Here is a 19,177-nt window from a genome sequence, read left to right on the forward strand (position 1 = left end):
TACCATCATCATTCATTTTCATGTTTAAAATAGCAAAACATGTCAAAAGGTCCTGTTGGCACGTTTCTATATTTCTTTGAATATTTCCTTGTTTTCTGGCACAAAAATAGATGTTCCTGGGTCATCTACCTTCTCTGGCCTAACCCTGGAATTCGTTACTGCTCCGAAGAGCCCAAATTGCCTTTGGATGAAATGAAGAAAGGCCACCCCAGACCTGAATTGGCGGCTCAGGGAGATGGGCGTGGCTGTGGGCGGGTCTGGTTATCTGGGGCCGCCTGAGCGCCTGTTCTTTGTGTCGCTAGAGCTTGGGGTTGGGGGCGCGCTGGCAGCTCAAGTGGCGACACCTGGTGGTGGTTGAGGAACCTGCACGGCCGTTAGGATAATGCCTTGGATCTGGGACTTAAGGGTCTCATTGCCTTGCTGGGCCTCCTACTAGGGCTCCTGGGATGGCGAACTGCGTCCAGCCTCCTTCCTCAGTGTTCTGAGCACCCTTCCTCACCCACCACACACACCCCCGCCCTGCTCTCCCTTAACCTGGCTGCCCAAGTCCAGGCCCCAGCCTGAAGGGTTCAAGCTCCAGAGCTGGATACACCCAGGACTGTGAGCTCCTTCCATCTCAGGACCAAGATTCGCTCCAAGGGTTTCCGGACATCCCTAACATTACTCAGCAGAGATGGCTGTCTAGTGAATTACACTGAGTAATTCACTAGATATATTAATTCACTAGATTCACAGAAGATATTATGCATCATTAACAGTTATATTTATAAAGAGTTTATCAAAATTTGGGGAAATGCTTATTGTCTCATATGAAGTAAAAGAAAAATATTTGATGTACAGCAGAGCCTGGTAGGCTGCAGTCCATGGGGTCGCTAAGAGTCAGGCATGACTGAGCGACTTCACTTTCACTTTTCGCTTTCCTGCATTGGAGAAGGAAATGGCAACCCACTCCAGTGTTCTTGCCTGGAGAATCCCAGGGACGGGGGAGCCTGGTGGGCTGCCGTCTGCGGGGTTGCACAGAGTCGGACACGACTGAAGCGACTTAGCAGCAGCAGAGCTGAACATTATTCATTTAAAAAGATTGGAGAGAATTATATCAAAATGTGAATAATGGTGGGATTATGCAATTTATTTTCTTTTACATTCTGAAACTTTCATGCTTTGGAGTTTTTCTTACTCTGATGGATTAAAAGGCTGCCCCAGGAGGCCTGCTGGACCAGGGAAGGCTTGCTCAGGCCTCCATTGCCCTGGGAGCAGCAACGCTGGAGAGCCTGCCGTGGCTGTACCTTTTCTTCAGGCCCTTTGAAGGGTGTTGGTCTCCTGGTGGGCTTGGCTGGGGTGGGGGCACAAGGCAGCCTCCCCCGTCCGTGTGAACGGCCTGATGGGTCACCCCTCCTCGCTGATCAAAGCCAGAGCATCTGGGGGTTGCTTCTGGGAGGAAAGAGGGCCTCATCCTTTCACTGCTATCTGGGCCTGAGCAGAGAGAGGCTGAGCTGTCTGTGGAGAAACAGGGGAGGACCCTTGACTGAGCAGAGTGGCCAAGGGGGCTTTTTTTTTCTGAAGATGGGCGTAAGCTGAGAGTTGAAAAATCCTGCAGGTGAAGTTCATTCACTGATGCATTTATAGAAGCTTGCTGGGCATTCAGTTCACTAATTTAATCCTCATTTGACCCTATGCCGAAAGTGCTATTGCTGTCACCACCCCCATTTTACAGATGAGGAAACTGAGGCCCAGAGAGGTTTCAGATCTTGCCAAAGTCACCCAGCTTCTGAGTGGTGGAACTTGATTCCAGATTCAGTGCTCCTAACCACATGACTATGTTGATGGGCCCCTGGGGGTGGCTTTGCTGAGCCTCTTGCAAACCAGACTCCATTCCTGGTTTGGAGGAAAGGAACAGGGATGCAGGAACAGGAAGCATGCTGGAGGGTGGTGGTCGGAGGCCAACACAGTAACCCGCTGCCCTCTCACCCCAATCTGTTCCAGGCCTCGCTGGTCCTGCAGGTGTCCTACACGCCACTGCCTGGAGCCGTGCCCACCTTCCCACCCTTAACACCTCTGGAACCCTCCCCGACTCTGCCTGACATGGATATGGTGGCTGGTGAGGAGCCCACCCTCACCCTGGCAGGGCTGGGGGGATAAGCCTAGTGGTGGCACCTGAGCCTGGGAAGGGGGTGCCTTCCTAGATTGGGGGCTGCCCGGGCCTGGCGAAGAGAGGCCGTGGGTGGGTGGGAAGTCTGTAGAACTGACTTCTGTCTTACAAAATAAAGCAGCAGGAGGCATGCCCCGTAGGTGCCACTAGGGTTAGCGTGAGGACGTCCTCCCAGCGCCAGCTGTTTAGGGAGGGTGTTGTGAGGATGCTGGGTACCCGGCCCTCTGCAGCTCCAGAGAGGTGGGAATTTTAAAGGGCGGGCCTGTGCTGGGGAGCAGGTCTATCCTAGGAGATGCCTGAGCCCTGCCCGCTGCCCAGCACGCTGCAGGTCTTTAGCAATGACATGTGGCGAAAGAGTTGGACTTTCCCTGAGAGCCCTGAGCTGATGTCAGGGGATGAGTTCCTGTCTTGCCTTGACACCAAGTAGCTGTGTGGCTTCGGGCCAGTCACTCCCCCTCTGGGCCTACAGTTTATTATTTGTGAAAAGTGAGCAGACTGACCAAGCCTCACAGTTGCCCTTTACCTACCTCTCCTGGCCCTGTGAAGTGAGGACCAGCCCGGGTGGCTGGCTTGTCAGTGGTGGCTGGGGGGGACATGACAGTTCAGCCTGCTGGAGTGAGTAGGAAGCACACAGATGGGCCGGGTGGGGTCTTGCCCCTGGGAAAGATTCCAGCCTTTGTCCCTTGGTGAAGGGAACCCATCCCAGGTGTGCCCTGAGCCCCTCCTGGGGCCCGTGTGGGGCTCCTGGTGGGGGAGGCAGAGCGGGGCCCCTCTTGTTGGCCTTGGCACTGTCTGAGCTCAGAGGTGGGGTGATCCCTCTGGACTGGGGTTGAGGGAGGAAGAAGGAGGTGCTCCTGGTGAACGAGATGGAGAGATCGAGGGTCCCAAATGTGCTGGGACCACTTTGAGGTGGATCTGACAAAGTTAGGCTCTGCCCCGAAGGTGGCGAGAAGGTCCGTCTGGACAGACAGGGCACCTGTTCCGGAGCTTTGTGTCGGGCAGGGGCAGGCGGGGCGGGCAGGGCTGGTGGGGTGGGGGGCCCTGGGTTGGCTTCCCTCACCAGCTCCCTCCCCTTCTGGGGCTGTGCCCTGCCCATGTGCCAGGTGGGGGCCAGAGCCTGGCCGAGACCTGGTCCCTGCTCAGTGACAGCACCGTGGACACAAGACACTCTGGAAGGAAGTGGCTGGCCCCCACGGGTGAGACGCGGGCTGGGCTGTGCCGGCCCTCGTGCCCGTAACCAGCTCACTAGCTGCCGCCATCAGCTCCCCAGAGCGGGGCGAGGCAGCCAGGAGGGCTCCTCCTGCAGGTCCTGGTGGGGAGGGCTGGGGCCATTCTGTCTCCTCCTGCCTGCTAACCGGACTGACCCCCCTCAAGTTTCAGCTGTTGGAAGCTCTTCTTCTTCTCCCTCATCCATCCTGGCTGACCGCTGGGGAAAGAGAGGGGCGGGGGAGGTGGGTGCTGGGCCATCGGGTCTGCCGTCAGCTGGGACCCAGGGGCCAGAGGGACCCAGCCTCATTACAACCCTCTCCTCCAGACACAGGAGGAGAGGAGGACACTGAGGACCAGGGGCTCACGGGAGACGAGGCCGAGCCATTCCTGGACCAGAGCGGGGCTCTGGGCCCGGGGGCCCCCAGCACCCCGAAGAAACAACCTTCCCATCCGCCCCCCTACCACCCCGGAGCGGGAAGGAAGAGAAGCGCGCCTGCGCCCAGCAAGCCTCTGTCGGACAAGCCGCAGGACTTCCAGGTGACCGCGATATCCTCCTTCAGCCAGAGGCAGCCTCTGAGGCCAGCATTAGACCTGTCTGTGTAGCCGTGGGGCAGGTCCTAAGAGGGGAGTCTGGTTCCCCTGGGTCCTGGGCAAACGCTCGATGGGGAGGCCATGTCTTGGGGCCTCTAGAAAAAGCCTCTGCCCAGCCCCTGGTTTTACTCTTAAAAAAAGGCAGGGGGTGGGGGGGCGTCACTGCAGAGCGCCAGCATCACCACAGCTGTTACCTGTTTGCCCAGCCAGATGCCCCCTAGCCAGTGCTCTGGCTCCCCTGTCCACGGGATTTCCCAGGCAAGAATACTGGCTGGGAATACTTGTTCAAAGTGACGAACAGCATGGCTGTCACCTGGGGGCATGACTCAACGTGACCCACTGACTCAATCTGCATTTGAACAAGATCCCCAAATCTAAGAAGCTCTGCCTGTCTTTCTTTCTCTATCCGTTCCCCCTGTTAACAGTCATGGTTTTCCTGAAGGTCATGTGCAGTTTGAATTTGTTCAAGCTTGTCACAGAATAAAACTATGAAAACCAACCCTTTGACTTATTTTTATCCAAAAACCTCTCTCATTTAATTTGGGTCTTTTTCTTGTTGTTTTTTTTTTTTTTTTCTTTTCTACAGAATTTTCCATTTTGATATAATTGCATTTAGTGATATTTAACTTCAGAACTATTTTAACAATTAAAAACAGGAAACATCAATATTTATTAAATGCAATGAATTATAAAACTATATTTCAGTTCCAAATTGTGGTAATTTCAGAAAAGTTTTAGTTATAACCCACAATGTTTGCCTGCTTCCCGGATGACTCAGACAGTGAAGAATCTGCCTGCAATGCAGGAGACCCTGATTTGATCCCTGGGTCAGGAAGATAGCCTGGAGAAGGAAATGGCAGCCCACTTCACTCTTCTTGCCTGAAAGATCCCATGGACACAAGAGCCTGGTGGGCTATGGTCCATGGGGTCACAAAGAGTTGAACACTACTGAGTGACTAACACTTTCACTTTCGTGTTTGCCTGAGAGACAGAATTTTAATTTATTATTATTTGCAAGACATGCCATTGTTTTCTCCTTAAAACAAACAAACAAACAAAAACCTTTTGGGACTTACCTGGTGGTCCAGTGCTTAAGACGCCTAATGCAGAGGGCCCAGGTTCGATCCCTGGTCAGGGAACTAGATCCCACATGCCACATTTAAGACCCAGTGAAGCCAAATAAGTAATAAATGAAAAAAATGATTTTTTTTGGTAGAAAATTTGAAAAATACAATGAAAAGAATAAAGATCACTCACTCCCTCTTCCCATTGCTATTGATAATATATCCTACAGCAGCTTATTTTTAAAATAAATAATTGCTGGTTAGAAATTAGAACCAGTAAACACTGTATTTTTTCATGAAAGTTTTAACACTTTAAAACGTAATATTCTTAAATCTTTTGCATAACTTTGGAGGCACAGATGTTCTTGAAACCCTCATTTATTGAAAGTTCAATGAAGAAAACTCACTTCTAAGAATGTCAGACATTCTGTGCTGCATCTTATACTATATAAGGATGAAGTGGGGTTGCATCACTATGTAGCTCTGACCTCTGAGGGAATTGTCAGTGAGGAGTATTCAAGTCCCCCAAGAACATCACCATCGAGGGGTCTGAGATGGGGCTTGTGCAGGAACTGAACAGGGACTGGATTCTCGGGCCACCCCTGGAATTTACTGCTGGCAACTTACCTGGGGCAGCCTGGCAGCTCTTATGAGGCACCATGGAGTGTTATAGATGCCAAGGACCTTGGTGGGAAAATACTGTTCTTACGATGTTCTTCCTAATTCCTTTTTAATACCTATCCCAAGAGGCTGGCTGTGAGGGTGGGCCCTGAGATTTCTGACTCTCGCGTGGGGGTGGGGGTGCGTGCCTGACTTCTTCCTCTCCTCCGGCTCATAGCCTCTCCTGGCTTTCAGATCAGGGTCCAGGTGATCAAGGGACGCCAGCTGCCAGGGGTGAACATCAAGCCTGTGGTCAAGGTCACCGCTGCTGGGCAGACCAAGCGGACGCGGATCCACAAAGGAAACAGCCCCATCTTCAATGAGGTGGGAGCCCCTGGGTTAGGGCTAGTGCCTTGGTGGGAGCGCACAGCAGACGCCTGGCAGTTCACTCAGGTTTTGCAGATGGCACAAACATTGGGTGGAGAGCAGTGCCGGTCCTGAGTAGGTTATCTGAGGAACTGCAGAGAGGGCTCCTGCTCTTACTCCTGCCTTGGGCTCCCCCTGCTCCACACCCCCACCATCCGTGGGACCGGCCACCCTGTCCTTGAGATGACCACTTCCGTGAGGTTGAATCCCCAGAGCCTGGTGCTGGGTTGAGCCCACCGCACACTCACTGTGTGGACCAGCCCTGGAGGCTGGGCGGTGGCCATCTCCTCCTGGCCCCGGGCTCAGCGGGCCTTCATCTGTCTCCCTCTCGCCCTGAACCAACAGACTCTCTTCTTCAATGTGTTTGACTCTCCCGCGGAGCTGTTCAATGAGCCCATCTTCATCACGGTACGTGCCAGCCATCGGACGCTTTCTGTGGGCTCTGTGTGTGTGTGCGTGCGTGTGGGAGAAGCTTAGACGCCGAGCCCGGGTGACAGGGAGCAGCTCACAGCCTCGCGCTCCCCCCTCCCCGTCCGCTTGGCACAAAGATGCCTTCGGGCTTGGATGCAGGCTGCAGTGGAGTGGGGAGGCCCTGACGCCGCCCAGCTTCCCCAGGGACCAGACTCATTCGTGCTGTGGTCCTTTGATTTTCATCTTATTTTGTTTGTCTATATGTCTGCTTCTGGCCAAGGTTTTGTTTCATTGGACCTTAGCTCTTTCCATCATCCTCGCTTCCTCTGAAAGGCAGTATAGTTGAGTGGCTAGAAGTGTGGGCTCTGGAGCCAACCTATCTGGCTTCTAGTCCTGCCTATGCCGGGGAGAGGACGTGTGCTTCTGTACAAGTGGCCTCTGTGCCTCTTTCTTCATCTGGAGAATGGGAACGATAATAGTAGCTACTTGTGGGGTTCTCATGAGGGTTAAGCATTGCTTGGAATAATCTCCGGGATAGAGCCAGTGCTGTCGAGAGTGTGGGCTGTTATTATTTGGGAAGGAGGAGCAACTGGGCTGGGACCTGTCTGGGCCAACGTTTACTTGTGGACAAGAATTTTAGTTTGTTTTCCTTTCAGGTGGTGGACTCCTGTTCCCTCAGAACAGATGCTCTCATCGGGGAGTTCCGGGTAAATGGTTTATTCTCTTTGAAAGCAATCAGTTCTCATTTATCCATCCACATTAGCGGAAACTCTGTGGATGATGGGCAGGATTGGTGCTCAGAGGCCTGTCTGTCTTGGTCTGTGTTTGGAAAAATACGATGATAAAATCTAAACAAGATCTTCTCCTAACCCAGAAATCCTCTTCACAAAGGTAGTAGAGAAAGAGAGTGCTTTTGTTATTGAATAAGCATTAAACCAATACGATGGTATTGTGGGCCATCTGATAAGAGATTGCGAAGACAGAAAGAAATCCTGTATAGAGCCAAGCAGACACAACCCATTCCATGCGTATTCTTGAGATGAACAATAAACAATTACTAATGTCCATGTGAGTGGCCAGGATAGCGCCTTCAGTACACATGGTTCATCCTGACTTTACCTGGTAATTGGGGTGACAGTCACAAGAAAAATCAGAAAACAAACTTGCATTTTTATGATGGGAGGTAGTTTTACAATTTGGTTAAGGTAGGCCCTTCCCTTGCCAGAGATTGGAGAGCCTGGGGAAAGGCACTCCTGGGTCCTAAAGCTGAGGAATGACTTATCTGGCTTCTAAAAAGATACATTTCAAAGAGTCAGGGAAAGTACTTATATTGACAAGTTTTCCAAGGAAAACATTCTGAGAAAAAGAGAGGAGAGGCAAATTGCCCCCCTTCTCTCCAACAGGGGGAGTTCAGCTTCTTACTGTTAATCCACATTTGTCTTTGCATCCTGGAGAGGCAGTGTGGGCCCTGAGTTTGGGCAGCTCTCTTCCTCAGTCTGGCCATCTGGGGCCAGCGCGACACCAGTGCTCAGTACTCTGAGCTCACCAGGGCTGGGGAATGGGTCCAGATTGGGAGTCGCCCAGGAGGCGGTGTGGGCTGACCCTGCCCCTTCATGTGTCCCAGACGTGCAGAAATGAACCCGCAGAGGACCTTGAACTGATAGCATGGGATGTGTTTAACAGATTAGCGTCAAGGCAACGGGCGGGTACTGGAGATCTTCACAAATGGCGTTTTAATGTCATTCTTATTGATTTTCTCAGTTTTGAATCTTCAAGAATTTCTCAAATGGAAAGAAAGGGCACAGGTTTATTTGACCCTCCTTCTGCTTTCCAAATAAAATACGGCCCCTTCTCTGAGAAATAGTCACAGATAGAAAACGGAATCTGTTTTTCTAGAGAAGCAGTTTTTTTTTTTTTTTAAAGAATGGATTGAGCTTGAGTCATTCTATAATAAGTGGGGTCTTATGTTTTGTGTCTCTTATTGTAAGAACCCAAGGGTGAGGTTAAAAAAATTTTTTTTCCCTAATTATAAAAGTAATCCATGATTTTAAAAAACTTTGTAGTTTTTGAGAGCAATTTTAGGTTCATAGCAAAAGTGGAAAGTACAGAGTTCCCATATGCCCCCACCCTACACATGCATAACCTCCCCTACCATCACATCAAAACCTGTAGGGTTTTTTTTTAATAGAAAATTATATAATATAGGAAAAAATAAGAATAAAATAAAAATCACCCAAATCTGCCACCCAGAGGTAGTGCAGTTGCCATCCAGCATGTTTCCTTTGCTCTGGCTTTTCTATGCATAGATACACTTCACCAAACTTCAATCAAGATATATTCCACTTTTTCCCCATGTAATAACAGGTGACCAACATTTTCTCATGTCTCCAAATGTTCTTGAAAACATGATTTTTAATGCATCAGATTTTTTATTTTCATGCATCATACTTTGTTTAACACTCTGCTGGCAGGACCGTGACCTGTGCCTCTTCTGTTTGCTTTCAGCTGGACGTGGGCAGCATCTACCGAGAGCCCCGTGAGTCGCCCTGTCACCCTCTTGGGCAGGTCTTTGCATCTGGGTTCTGGCTGCATGGGGGCACCCACTTGGGACACTCATCTTTTCTTCTTGGGGATTTTAGACTTTAGAGGTAGAGTCTGATCTTGGAGGTGAGGCTGCAGGAATAAAGAGAGGGCAGCTTTCATTTTCTGGGTAAAACAGGTCCCCAGGAATATCAAACCCTCATGTGGGTTTCAGCTGGCCCAGTTGGGATGCTAAACTGGAAGCCCTAAGCAAAGATTGCTGGAGGCTGGGGTTCCTCCAGATGGATGAGTCATTTGGACGACAAGTCTAGGATTTCTCCGCACCTTGGTCTCTGGTCTGGTCTGGTTACTTCCTGAAGGGGAGGAAAATGGCCTGGGGTCTGGCTTTGGCAGCCTCTGATAGTGGTGTCTGTTGACATTTCTGATTTGGACCTGAATGAACACTCAAAATACCTTTTATTTTAGAACTGGAAGTCCTTCCCCCATGTCTGGGTAGATGAGTTCTTCATCTCACCCAGTGGAGTCCACCCTGGGCTCTCCGGTGTGGTCGCAGACTTGGGTCCTTCCAATTTGGGGTCACCAAGGGTGTTGTTCCCTTAGGACATGCCTACCTCAGGAAGTGGCTGCTGCTCTCAGATCCTGACGATTTCTCTGCTGGGGCCAGAGGCTACCTGAAAGCGAGTCTCTGTGTGCTGGGGCCTGGAGATGAAGCCCCCGTGAGTACATTCCTCGTCCTCCTCATAAGCACTACCACCGGGCCATGGGGGCACCAAATGAACAAACAAAAAACTTTAGCTTTTCTGATTTAAAAGAATACGTGGCAATTGTGAGAAATGTAGAACATGTGGGAAAGCATAAATATGAAATGAATCACTCATCATTCTGCCCATCAGAGAACCATCATTAATACTTTTGTGCATATTCTCCCATCTATATATAGGGTATATCTATTCCTTTTCAGATTCTTTTTCCTTAGAGATTATTATAAGTATTGAGTAGAATTCCCTGTGCTGTACAGTATGTCATTGTTTATATATAGTAGTGTGTTAATCCCAAATTCCTAATTTATGCCCCGCCACCTCTGGTAACCATAAATTTGTTTCCTAGGTTTGGAAGTCTATTTCTATTTTGTAAATAACTTCATTTTTATCATTTATTTGGATTCCACATATAAGCAATATATGACGTTTGTGTTTCTCGGACTCACTGCACTCAGTATGACAATCTCTGGGTCCGTCCTTGTTGTTGCAAATGACATTATTTCATTTTTTTTTAATGGATGAGTAATACTCCAGTGTACACACATACACTCACATATACACTCTCATGCACAATACACATACACACACAGACAAAACCAAAGGATTTCGGAGCAGACACAGGAGCTGGAGGCTTTGTGGGAAAGCCTCCTAATACTCAGTGGCCAGGACCCAGAAGGTAGGTGGATGGAAGCGCTGTTAGGCATGGATGAGGCAGGCGTGGTGGAGGCATGGGGCTGGGGAGCTGATGAGCCTGGCAGGGAGGGTGAGGGAGGACCAGCCTGATGAGGAGGACAAATAATAGGGAAGGGCTAGGGAACACACATTTTTTAAACCCCTGCTGTGTGCCAAGCTCTGTGTTGAGTGCCTCCCGTGGTATGAGGGGGATTGGAGAAGGTAGATAGTATGGAGGCTGTTTTTAGAGAAGGGTCTCAAGGTCAAGGTTTTCCTGGAGCGTTGGTTCTGAGCGGCTGGAGATTTGAGACGTGGCTGTTCCTCTAGCAGCTGCAGGGGAGGGAAGATTAAGATGCTGTTGGTGGAAGACAAGGACCTGTGTTGGTGAGTGACTTGTCCTTGTGGATATTGACTATCTCATGGGAAAACTGGAAATCAGATACACAAATGGTGAAGCAGATACTGAAATGATCAAGGCAGGGGGAGGCAGGAGTGGGGGAAAGCGGGTCTCCAGGGGAGGGCTGGGGAGGTGGAGTCCCTGGGGAAAGCCGTGTGTGATGGGGAGGTGGAGGGCAAGGTCCCTGAGGAGGTTAAGGCTGAAGAGCTGGCTGATGATGCAGGCTCAGGCACCCCGGTGGGAGGGATTGGGGCAGCCCCAAGTACTGTGCAAGGCCCGGCAGAGCTCAGGCGGCCCAGTCCCTCCCAAGGGCGCCTCCCCTGCCCTCTCATCCCCTGTTCCTCTGCAGCTCGTCTCTCCAGACGCTGTGCCTTCGTGCTCCTGCAGGGCATCTCTGAATGTGTTCTCCTTTCCTAAAACACTCCTTCTTCCGCTCCCCATTCATCGGATCCTGGTTTTTCCCAGATGAAACCACTTTTATTGAGACCGGCTCAGAAGGAAGCCTGTGTTTTCTGGTCCAGCTCACCATGGTCTTTGGAATGGGAAGCGTGGCCATCTTTTGGTTTCCCATGGCAGCTTCCCAACTTCAGCACTGCCTTCTTCTCTGAAACCCGCCTCTCTGGTTATTTCCCTCCTTCTGGTCTCCTGGACTGTTACCTACCCCTGGGGCAGGAGGGTCCTTGCTGGCAGGTTTCCTTGTTTGCCATTGTTCCGAGACCAGTGTGTCCTCCCTGATGAGCCGTCAACGTCTGATCTTACCTTCTTTAAGCCCTTGAGCTGAGAAATCCCTCTCGCCAGCAGTTCCTTTCTGCCTCCTTCCCTCCCTCACCCTCAGTGAGTGGTTCTTCCTCACTGAGGTTACAGCCCTGACCCCTGTCTGTTTCCCCGCCCATCAGCTGCCTCCTGCAGCCTGGTGCCCGGCTCCCATCCTCTCTCTCGCTTGGTGCTCGCTAGCCCTGGGGTTTGCTGCTGTATCTCCGTGTTCCCCACCCTCCCCATGACATACTGTCCATACCACCCTTTGGTCAGCTTTGGTGGCAGAAGTCACCTGGAAGTGCTGTCCACCTCTTCTTTTACTTGGGTGATGTTTGCTTCTTATCCCATTCTCCATGGTGGCTGTTTCCTAACTTTCTGGTTTTTCCTAAGCTCCGGCCTCCGCTCCCCTTAGAGAGGCAGAGTTGCACAGTGGCAGAGACGTGAGGGCTGAAGTTCCTCTTCCCTCCCTCTCCCTCTCCCCACCTCCCTCGCATGTGCTTGAGCCCTGCCGGCTTTCTTGTTCAGTCTGTTCTGCCTCTTCTCTGGCTCCTGTCCTCTGGTCTGAACGAGGCTCCAGATTTCCTGATCTCAGAATACCCTTGCTTTCACCTCTCCTGTCCAAGTTGTTTTCCTCGTCCTTTCAGCCATCCTCAAGGCTACCTAACTCTTGAGAGGACCCCACGTCCCCTTTCTCCAGTCCTTCACCAGCTGCTCGCTCCTTCATTGGTTCAGTGTGCCTCCCATCACCTCCTTCCCTGAACCACTTGCCTAAGCCCACCCATTGCCAAGTCCCGGGAGCTCTTCTCTCATTAATCTGATCTGCTGCTGCACAGTGTTTGATTCCAGAGGCATGTCTTACCTGAAACTCTCTCCTCCTTCAGCATCTATGACTCCCCTCATTCTTTTCCTTTTTTTAAAAAACTGGATTCTTCAAATTCAGCAGCTCAATAGGATTTCACTGCCTGCCTCTCTGCTGTGCCTTTGACATGACATTCAAGGCCCATGACAATCTGGCCTCAGCCAGATTTTGCAGCGTATTTGTCTATCTGTGGAGGAGCCCGTCTCTGTCCACTTGGGCTCCTAAATTGCTCACCTCCAGCCTGGATCCTCGCAGCTCCAGATGCTCGGTTTCAGTTTCCTGTAACAAAGCACATGAACACGTCCCTTTGGCCCCTCTGACTTCACCATGGGAACCCAGTATCATTTGGTGACCACTCCTATGTTAGGTGATATCTTGGGAAGTGGCAATCGTCCCCTTGGTCCCCCAGGTCAGAGCCCTGAACACCCTTCCTCATCCCTCAGTCCAAACCTGGAAGTCAAGATGCACACAGTTGGCCAGTCTCGTTGGTGTGACGATCACGCTGCATGCTTCTCCTCTTTCCAATCCCAAGACCAGAGACCAAGGTCAGGCTCTCACATATCTTATCTGGGCCTTCCTGTGAATAAAGATGTGGTTCAGCCGCTGTGAATCTAGTTAGCCTCCACATTACCACCAAAGTCACCTTCTTTAAACCCAGGTACAATCACATGATGGGCTTCCCAGGTGGCACGACTGGTAAAGAACCTACCTGCCAATGCAAGAGACATAAGAGACACAGGTTCGATCCCTAGGTTGGGAAGATCCCCTGGAGAAGGGCGTGGCAACCCACTCCAATATTCTTGCCTGGAGAATCCCATGGACAGAGGAGCTTGGTGGGCTATGGTCTATGGAGTCGCAGAGTTGGATGCGACTAAAGTGACTTAGCATGTATGCATGCACAAATCACGTGAGTCTCCTCTTAAAAATCTTCCAGTGACCCACCCTGCCTGCCAGTTACTTTCGGGATGAAGTCCAGAATCCTCAGCATCACACTCAAGGCCATTAGCATTTGGCCTCCGGCTGATTTCGCAGGGCCACTTGCTGGTGTGCACCTGCATGGACTCCGTGCTGTGGCCACGCCAGTCAGTGTGACCCTTTCCAGAGTGTACTTCCGTCCTTGTCTTTCCACCTGTCGGAAGGCCTTCTCTGCCTCTGTTGACCAAAAGTCACTTTGTTCTTCAAGACCCAGTCCAGATGCTACTTCCTCCACAATGGCTGCCTTGTCCTCCAGGGAAACTGATGGATCTTTCCTTTCGGTCACCACCCCATGTTTCGTTAGTTTGGTTAGCTGTTGTGTCCGTCTCTGTCACTGAGACTCAGTTTGTTGAGGTCAGGGAGAATATAGTAAATATGGACCCTTTTATCTCCCCTCTCGCCTAGTACAGGTCTTGGACACAACAGGTGCTCGATCAGTGATTGTGGCCTGTGGGAACGAACAGTGGTGTGGATGACTGAAAGCAGAGGAGGGGATCATTTTCTTCCCATGTGAGCTGAAGAAAGTGTAGAGCTATTAACAGCTCCTTCCCGGGCTCTTGTGTGACACGAGGCACTCTGGGATGGAGAATTTGGCTGCAGGGATTCTGAAGCCGGTTTCTACATGCAGACGGAGTGAGGATGGTCCAGGCAGCTTTGCAAGGAGTGGACTGCTGGGCATGGCCTTGGGCCACCTCTCCTCTATCATCTGCCCCTCAGCTGCCCAAGTGCAGCAGGTGGATCTTTTGTTCCTCAAACTGCACGTCAGCCCTTGCTCTGCGCAAGTTGGTGCCTCTGCCTGGATCCATCATCCAGGTCTCAATGCTGGGCTACCACCAACACTGTTCCCTCCCCCAGTGTCCATAGTTACCAGCCCTCTTGCTCCGTTCTCCCTAAATCCCACCCCCCCCGCCCGCCCCAGTTCTGCATCCAACCTCTGTGAACTCTCATCCAGCTTATCTGTAAAGTGGGGTATTCTAGGCCCTGGCCCCCTGCAGCATGGACATCACTTGGGCACTTGTTGGAATGCAGAGGCTTGGGCTCCACCCCAGACCTGTTGAACCAGAACCCGTGTTTTAGTTGGAATGTGCAGCAGTAGTCCACAAGACACTGACTCTCCTGTTTCTAATGTACAGCCAAGTTCGAGACCCACTGCTCATGGGGCTTGCTGTCAGAATTAAATGAGAGCATGTATAAAATCAATATATATTATTTTTATTATTACTGTTCTAATCAAAACACTCAGCACATGCTGTTGCAGTCATTTGCTTAAAGGTGTCTTTCACTGTGAAATGGTGAGTGCCACGCAGGCAGGACCTCTGTCCAGCTTATCTACTGCTACATCCCTCACCCCCCGCAGGAGGCTGACACTTCTTAGTTGTTAAATAAATACTGGTCAGGTGAAGGGACAGACGTTACTGAAGACGGTGGCCAGCCTTGACGGCTGCCACTTCTGCGCTATTTTTAATGGGCGGGTTGGGAAGGAGATGTGGTTCTTGAGTGCCTGCTGGTGACACGTGCACTGACACATTATTGAAGTCGACCCTCCCAGAGCCTGGGAGGTCAGTGTCATTGTCTCCACTGTCCAGATGAAGCTGAGTCTCAGGCTAAGGAACCTGCTGCAGATCACAGGCTACGAGTGGGCAGGATGAAATCTGCCTGTCTTCAAGATGCACTGTTTAAGTGTGTTGGTCGAGCTCCCAGAAGAGGAAGGGAAAACGCTGTGCTTGGGGACTCATTAAGTCGTCCGATTTGGTTGTATTGTAGTTGGAGAGAAAAGACCCCTCTGAAGACAAGGAGGACATCGAAAGCAACCTGCTTAGGCCGATCGGCGTGGCCCTCCGTGGAGCGCACTTCTGTCTGAAGGTCTTCAGGGCCGAGGACTTGCCACAGAGTGAGTGTGGGGCCCTTGCTGGGTGACTGTGACGGGGGGACCCTGGGCTAGGCCGCCTCAGATCCCTGCAGGAAGGAGAGGGAGGGGCTGGCCCCTGGCTCCCTCCCTGCCTCCTCCTGGCCTGGCTTCTGCACCCAAGGATCTGCTAGATCTGTGCCAGCCCAGCTTCCCTTCTGCTCTGCTGTCTGGGCAAGCCTCACACCCTCTCTAGACTGTTCTTAGGAGAAAAGCAGCCAGAATTAATGAGAAGTAATATCAATGCTGGTGAAGTCACAGAGATGCAGGCAGTCCTCAGAGTACTAGCGGTCCCTAGGTCCGGTTCAGCATCTCCTAGGCCTGGTCTGGCTGCTGGACCGCTCCATGCACCATATTCTTGGCTCACGTTAGGGGAGAGCATAGTTTCAACTAACAAATGCAGAATGTTCTACACCTGTATTTTAATCCCATTACTTATTTAGAGGGTTTCCCCACGATTTTGGTTCAATTAAACATGTACAGAAGGAACCCATTTATTGGTGTCATTAGTCAAAGCAGAAACCCTCAATTAGCTTCATGCAAAACTTGTAAACAGGGACCCAAGGAGTCCCCGACTACTTGTTCTCTCAGCTAGCAACAGCGCCTGGTATAATTCTGCTAATGCACGCTGGGACCCTGGGCTGGGCTGCCTCAGGTCCCTGCAGGAAGGACAGGGAGGGGCTGGCCCCCGGCTCCCTCCCTGCCTCCTCCTGGCCTGGCTTCTGCACCCAAGGGTTTGCTAGATCTGTGCCAGCCCAGCTTCCCTTCTGCTCTGCTGTCTGGGGAAGCCTCACACCCTCTCTAGGTTTCCCAAGGGTGTGGGGACTGTTCTTAGGGGAAAAGCAGTCTCCTGCACCATTTCCTGATGCTGAAAAGCATCAGCACCATTTCCATTCTGTTGTGTGCTTATGCCTGGCTCCCACCGATTCTCCTTCCCTCCTCTAGGAAGCCCCCGGCTGAAGACTGGCAGCCCCTGGCTGGGGAAGCAGTTGCTGAAATGTTAGAAGGGCTCAGTGTCTCCACTGAGTGGAGACTCCTGGGTGTCCAGTTTGCCTGGGACTGTCCTGGTTTCAGCACTGGAAGTCCCACATCCCAGGAAGCTCCTCCTTCCCTGATAAACTGGGACAGCGGGTCACCGTAGCTGTGGCCGAGCCTTCATCACCCCAGGAAGGCTACGGTGGCCACTGCCTGGCTTCTCACAGTGGCGAACCCTGTGCTAGCCCTGCTCTGTGTGCTCAGTGCATGCTGGGGGAGTTATGCTCAATATTCTGGAGCCGTGGGGGTCAACCCAGACTGTACATTAAATCACCTCTGGAGCTTTAAGGAAGTGCAGATGCTGGGCCCTTCCCCCAGTGTTTCAGATTGGCTTGGTTTCAGGTGGGGCTCACCCACCGGCAGTTTTAAAAGGCTCCTGGTGGTTTTCTCGCTGCAGGCTATGAGCCGCCATTTTGGAGCGTGCATTAGCAGAATTATACCAGGCGCTGTTGCTAGCTGAGTCCAAGAGAACACGTAGTCAGGGACTCCTTGGGTCCCCGTTTACAAGTTTTGCATGAAGCTAATTGTTTGAGGGTTTCTGCTTTGACTAATGACACCAATAAATGGGTTCCTTCTGTACATGTTTAATTGAACCAAAATCGTGGGGAAACCCTTTAAATAAGTAATGGGATTAAAATACATGTTTAGAACATTCTGCATTTGTTGGTTGACACTATGCAGAAGTGAGGCTGGGGAGCTTCCAAAGGGGGCTGGGGAAACAAATGTCTGCTTTGCTCAGGTGAAGGGGATGATGATGTTTAGTTGTCTGCAGTGTTGTTTAAATATAAATAAGAAAAGAATACATGGGTAAATAGAACATAAACATTTGCTAAATATTTGTTAACTGTTGTATTCATGTAGGCAGACATTGGCAGGTATACAGTTGTTAAGTGTCCCCTTCTCTCATTTTCTCATTCATGTACACGAATTTGCTAGTCAGTCAGTTGTATCTGACTCTTTGCAACCCCCTAGACTGTAGCCCGCCAGGCTCCTCTGTCCATGGAATTTTCCAGGCAAGAATACTGGAGTGGGTTGCCGTTTCCTTCTCCAGGGGATCTTCCCAACCCAGGGATTGAACCTGGGTCTGCTGCATGGCAGACAGATTCTTAACCATCTGAGCCACCAGGGAAGCCCTTCATATACATACGTACCATTATACAGAGCATATATATGTATACACACATACGTGCATATACACATCTATCATCTATAAATACATATGTAAAAATACAGGTAATTAGTAAAACATTGGTTTGAAGCAGCATAGATTAAATTAAAAAAACAAAACAAAACAGAATTGACTTATTGGTTACCTTCAGGAAAATCACTGAGCTAATGGATATAAGGGAAAATGTCAGACAGGCACTAGTAATGGGATATTACAATAACAACGTCCAATCTTTCTCTGGAAGCTGGGCAAAGGAGCAGCACAGTGCCTTCAGGAGCTGCTGTTTGGAGATGGTCCTCCTTCCCTAGAACCCTGGGCTGAGGGGCCCGTGGCCTCTTGGGGAGTCCCCAGACTGTCGGGAGACACAAGTGGGAAGTGGGGGTTTTGAAGATGGAGAGCAGCAGGCAGTGCTCAGCATGTCTTTCTCCTCAGTGGACGATGCCGTGATGGACAACGTGAGGCAGATCTTTGGCTTTGACAGTAACAAGAAGAACTTGGTGGATCCCTTTGTGGAAGTCAGCTTTGCAGGGAAAATGGTAAGAAGCAAGTAAACAAGAGGACTTGCGGGAGGGTGGCAGCTGGCGTCTCTGTGGATGGGTGCTGGGCACCGTCCTGCCGTGCAGCACAGAGTTCGGGGTGCACAGGGCCTGCCGTGGGAGGCTGTGTGCGTGGGGAGTGGGGGCACTGATCACGGGACACGGGGTGAGACACGCAGGCCCAGCTCTCTGGGGCTAACGTGCACACACGCAGGTCTGCCCACGTGTGTGAGACAGACAGACAGGTGTGGATGGACACAGAGGGGACACAGGGATGGTGGATAGAGACAGGAATATTTGGGGGAAATTAGGCAATAGTAAGTAAAGCAAACCAGATGTGAAGGCACAATGATAGGGAAACAAAAAATATGCAGTAAAACCATAATGATTATTTTTAGAAAGTTGTGCCAGGAGTTGAGTGGAGTAAGGCCACTCTGGTGGGGGTCCTGGGGATCACATACCTCTCTTCCTTCCTGCCCAGAGCGGGGCTGTGGCTCCTGTCCCTCTTGACTTCTGCTGGGACTCTTTCCTCCATTGCACTTCTCTCCCTGACAGCCTCAGCTGCTCCCAGACTTCAGTCATCGCCTCTCACAGAGGAATCCACAGCTGTGTTTAACTCTGAGCCTTCCCTTCAGCTCCGGAACTCCCTGTGCCTTTGCACATCTCTGTGCTGCCCACCCACCTCCCGCTCGCCCTGTAAAGGCGTCATTTTCTGCCTATACCGCCCCACTTCCAGAAACTACTGTCTTTACCAGTACCACCATCAAAGGCAGAAAATGCGGGCCTGCCTTGATTCTTCCCTCTTTTTTTGACCTCTCTACATCAAGATCCCACTGCTAGCTTTTGCCTTTAAAGATCCCGAGCTCTTTTCCTCTCTCCATGCCCCTAGCCACTGTCATCTCTCCCCCGGGCCACACAACAGCCTTGCCTCCGTTCTCTCGTCCAGGTTCTCGCCGTAGAAATCCACCAGCATATTTAGTGTAAAAGACAGCCCTGTCTGTAAAATGAAGTTCAAACCGCATAACCTGGTTGACCAGAGCTCACCCAGCCGAACTTTCTGGCCTCATCTCCATGGCCAATATTAGCTTGTACAGTCTTTGTGCGAGTGCGGAGCATCGCGC

General features: G+C 51.1%; 1 protein-coding gene across 23 annotated transcripts in view; it reads left to right on the top strand.

Annotated features, from left to right (window-relative positions):
- Positions 1-19,177, top strand: part of DYSF (dysferlin) — a 225,180-nt gene that overhangs the window by 58,086 nt on the left and 147,917 nt on the right. For 12 of the 23 annotated variants that reach the window (XM_086323838.1, XM_086323848.1, XM_086323841.1 and 9 more), the window contains exons 5-14: positions 1,984-2,098; positions 3,253-3,345; positions 3,684-3,895; positions 5,869-5,997; positions 6,385-6,447; positions 7,107-7,157; positions 8,956-8,986; positions 9,592-9,707; positions 15,176-15,302; positions 17,953-18,056. In XM_086323838.1, the coding sequence (XP_086179964.1) occupies positions 1,984-2,098; positions 3,253-3,345; positions 3,684-3,895; positions 5,869-5,997; positions 6,385-6,447; positions 7,107-7,157; positions 8,956-8,986; positions 9,592-9,707; positions 15,176-15,302; positions 17,953-18,056 (1,041 nt within the window). The remainder of the gene's footprint in view (positions 1-1,983; positions 2,099-3,252; positions 3,346-3,683; positions 3,896-5,868; positions 5,998-6,384; positions 6,448-7,106; positions 7,158-8,955; positions 8,987-9,591; positions 9,708-15,175; positions 15,303-17,952; positions 18,057-19,177) is intronic. The other 11 variants (XM_086323846.1, XM_086323850.1, XM_086323857.1 and 8 more) reach the window with 1 other exon arrangement.

This window comes from Bos grunniens, chromosome 11 (assembly GCF_055505025.1).
Source record: "Bos grunniens cultivar Pamir isolate PY7600 chromosome 11, Bosgru_T2T1.0, whole genome shotgun sequence".
In the NCBI taxonomy this organism is placed as follows: domain Eukaryota; kingdom Metazoa; phylum Chordata; class Mammalia; order Artiodactyla; family Bovidae; genus Bos; species Bos grunniens.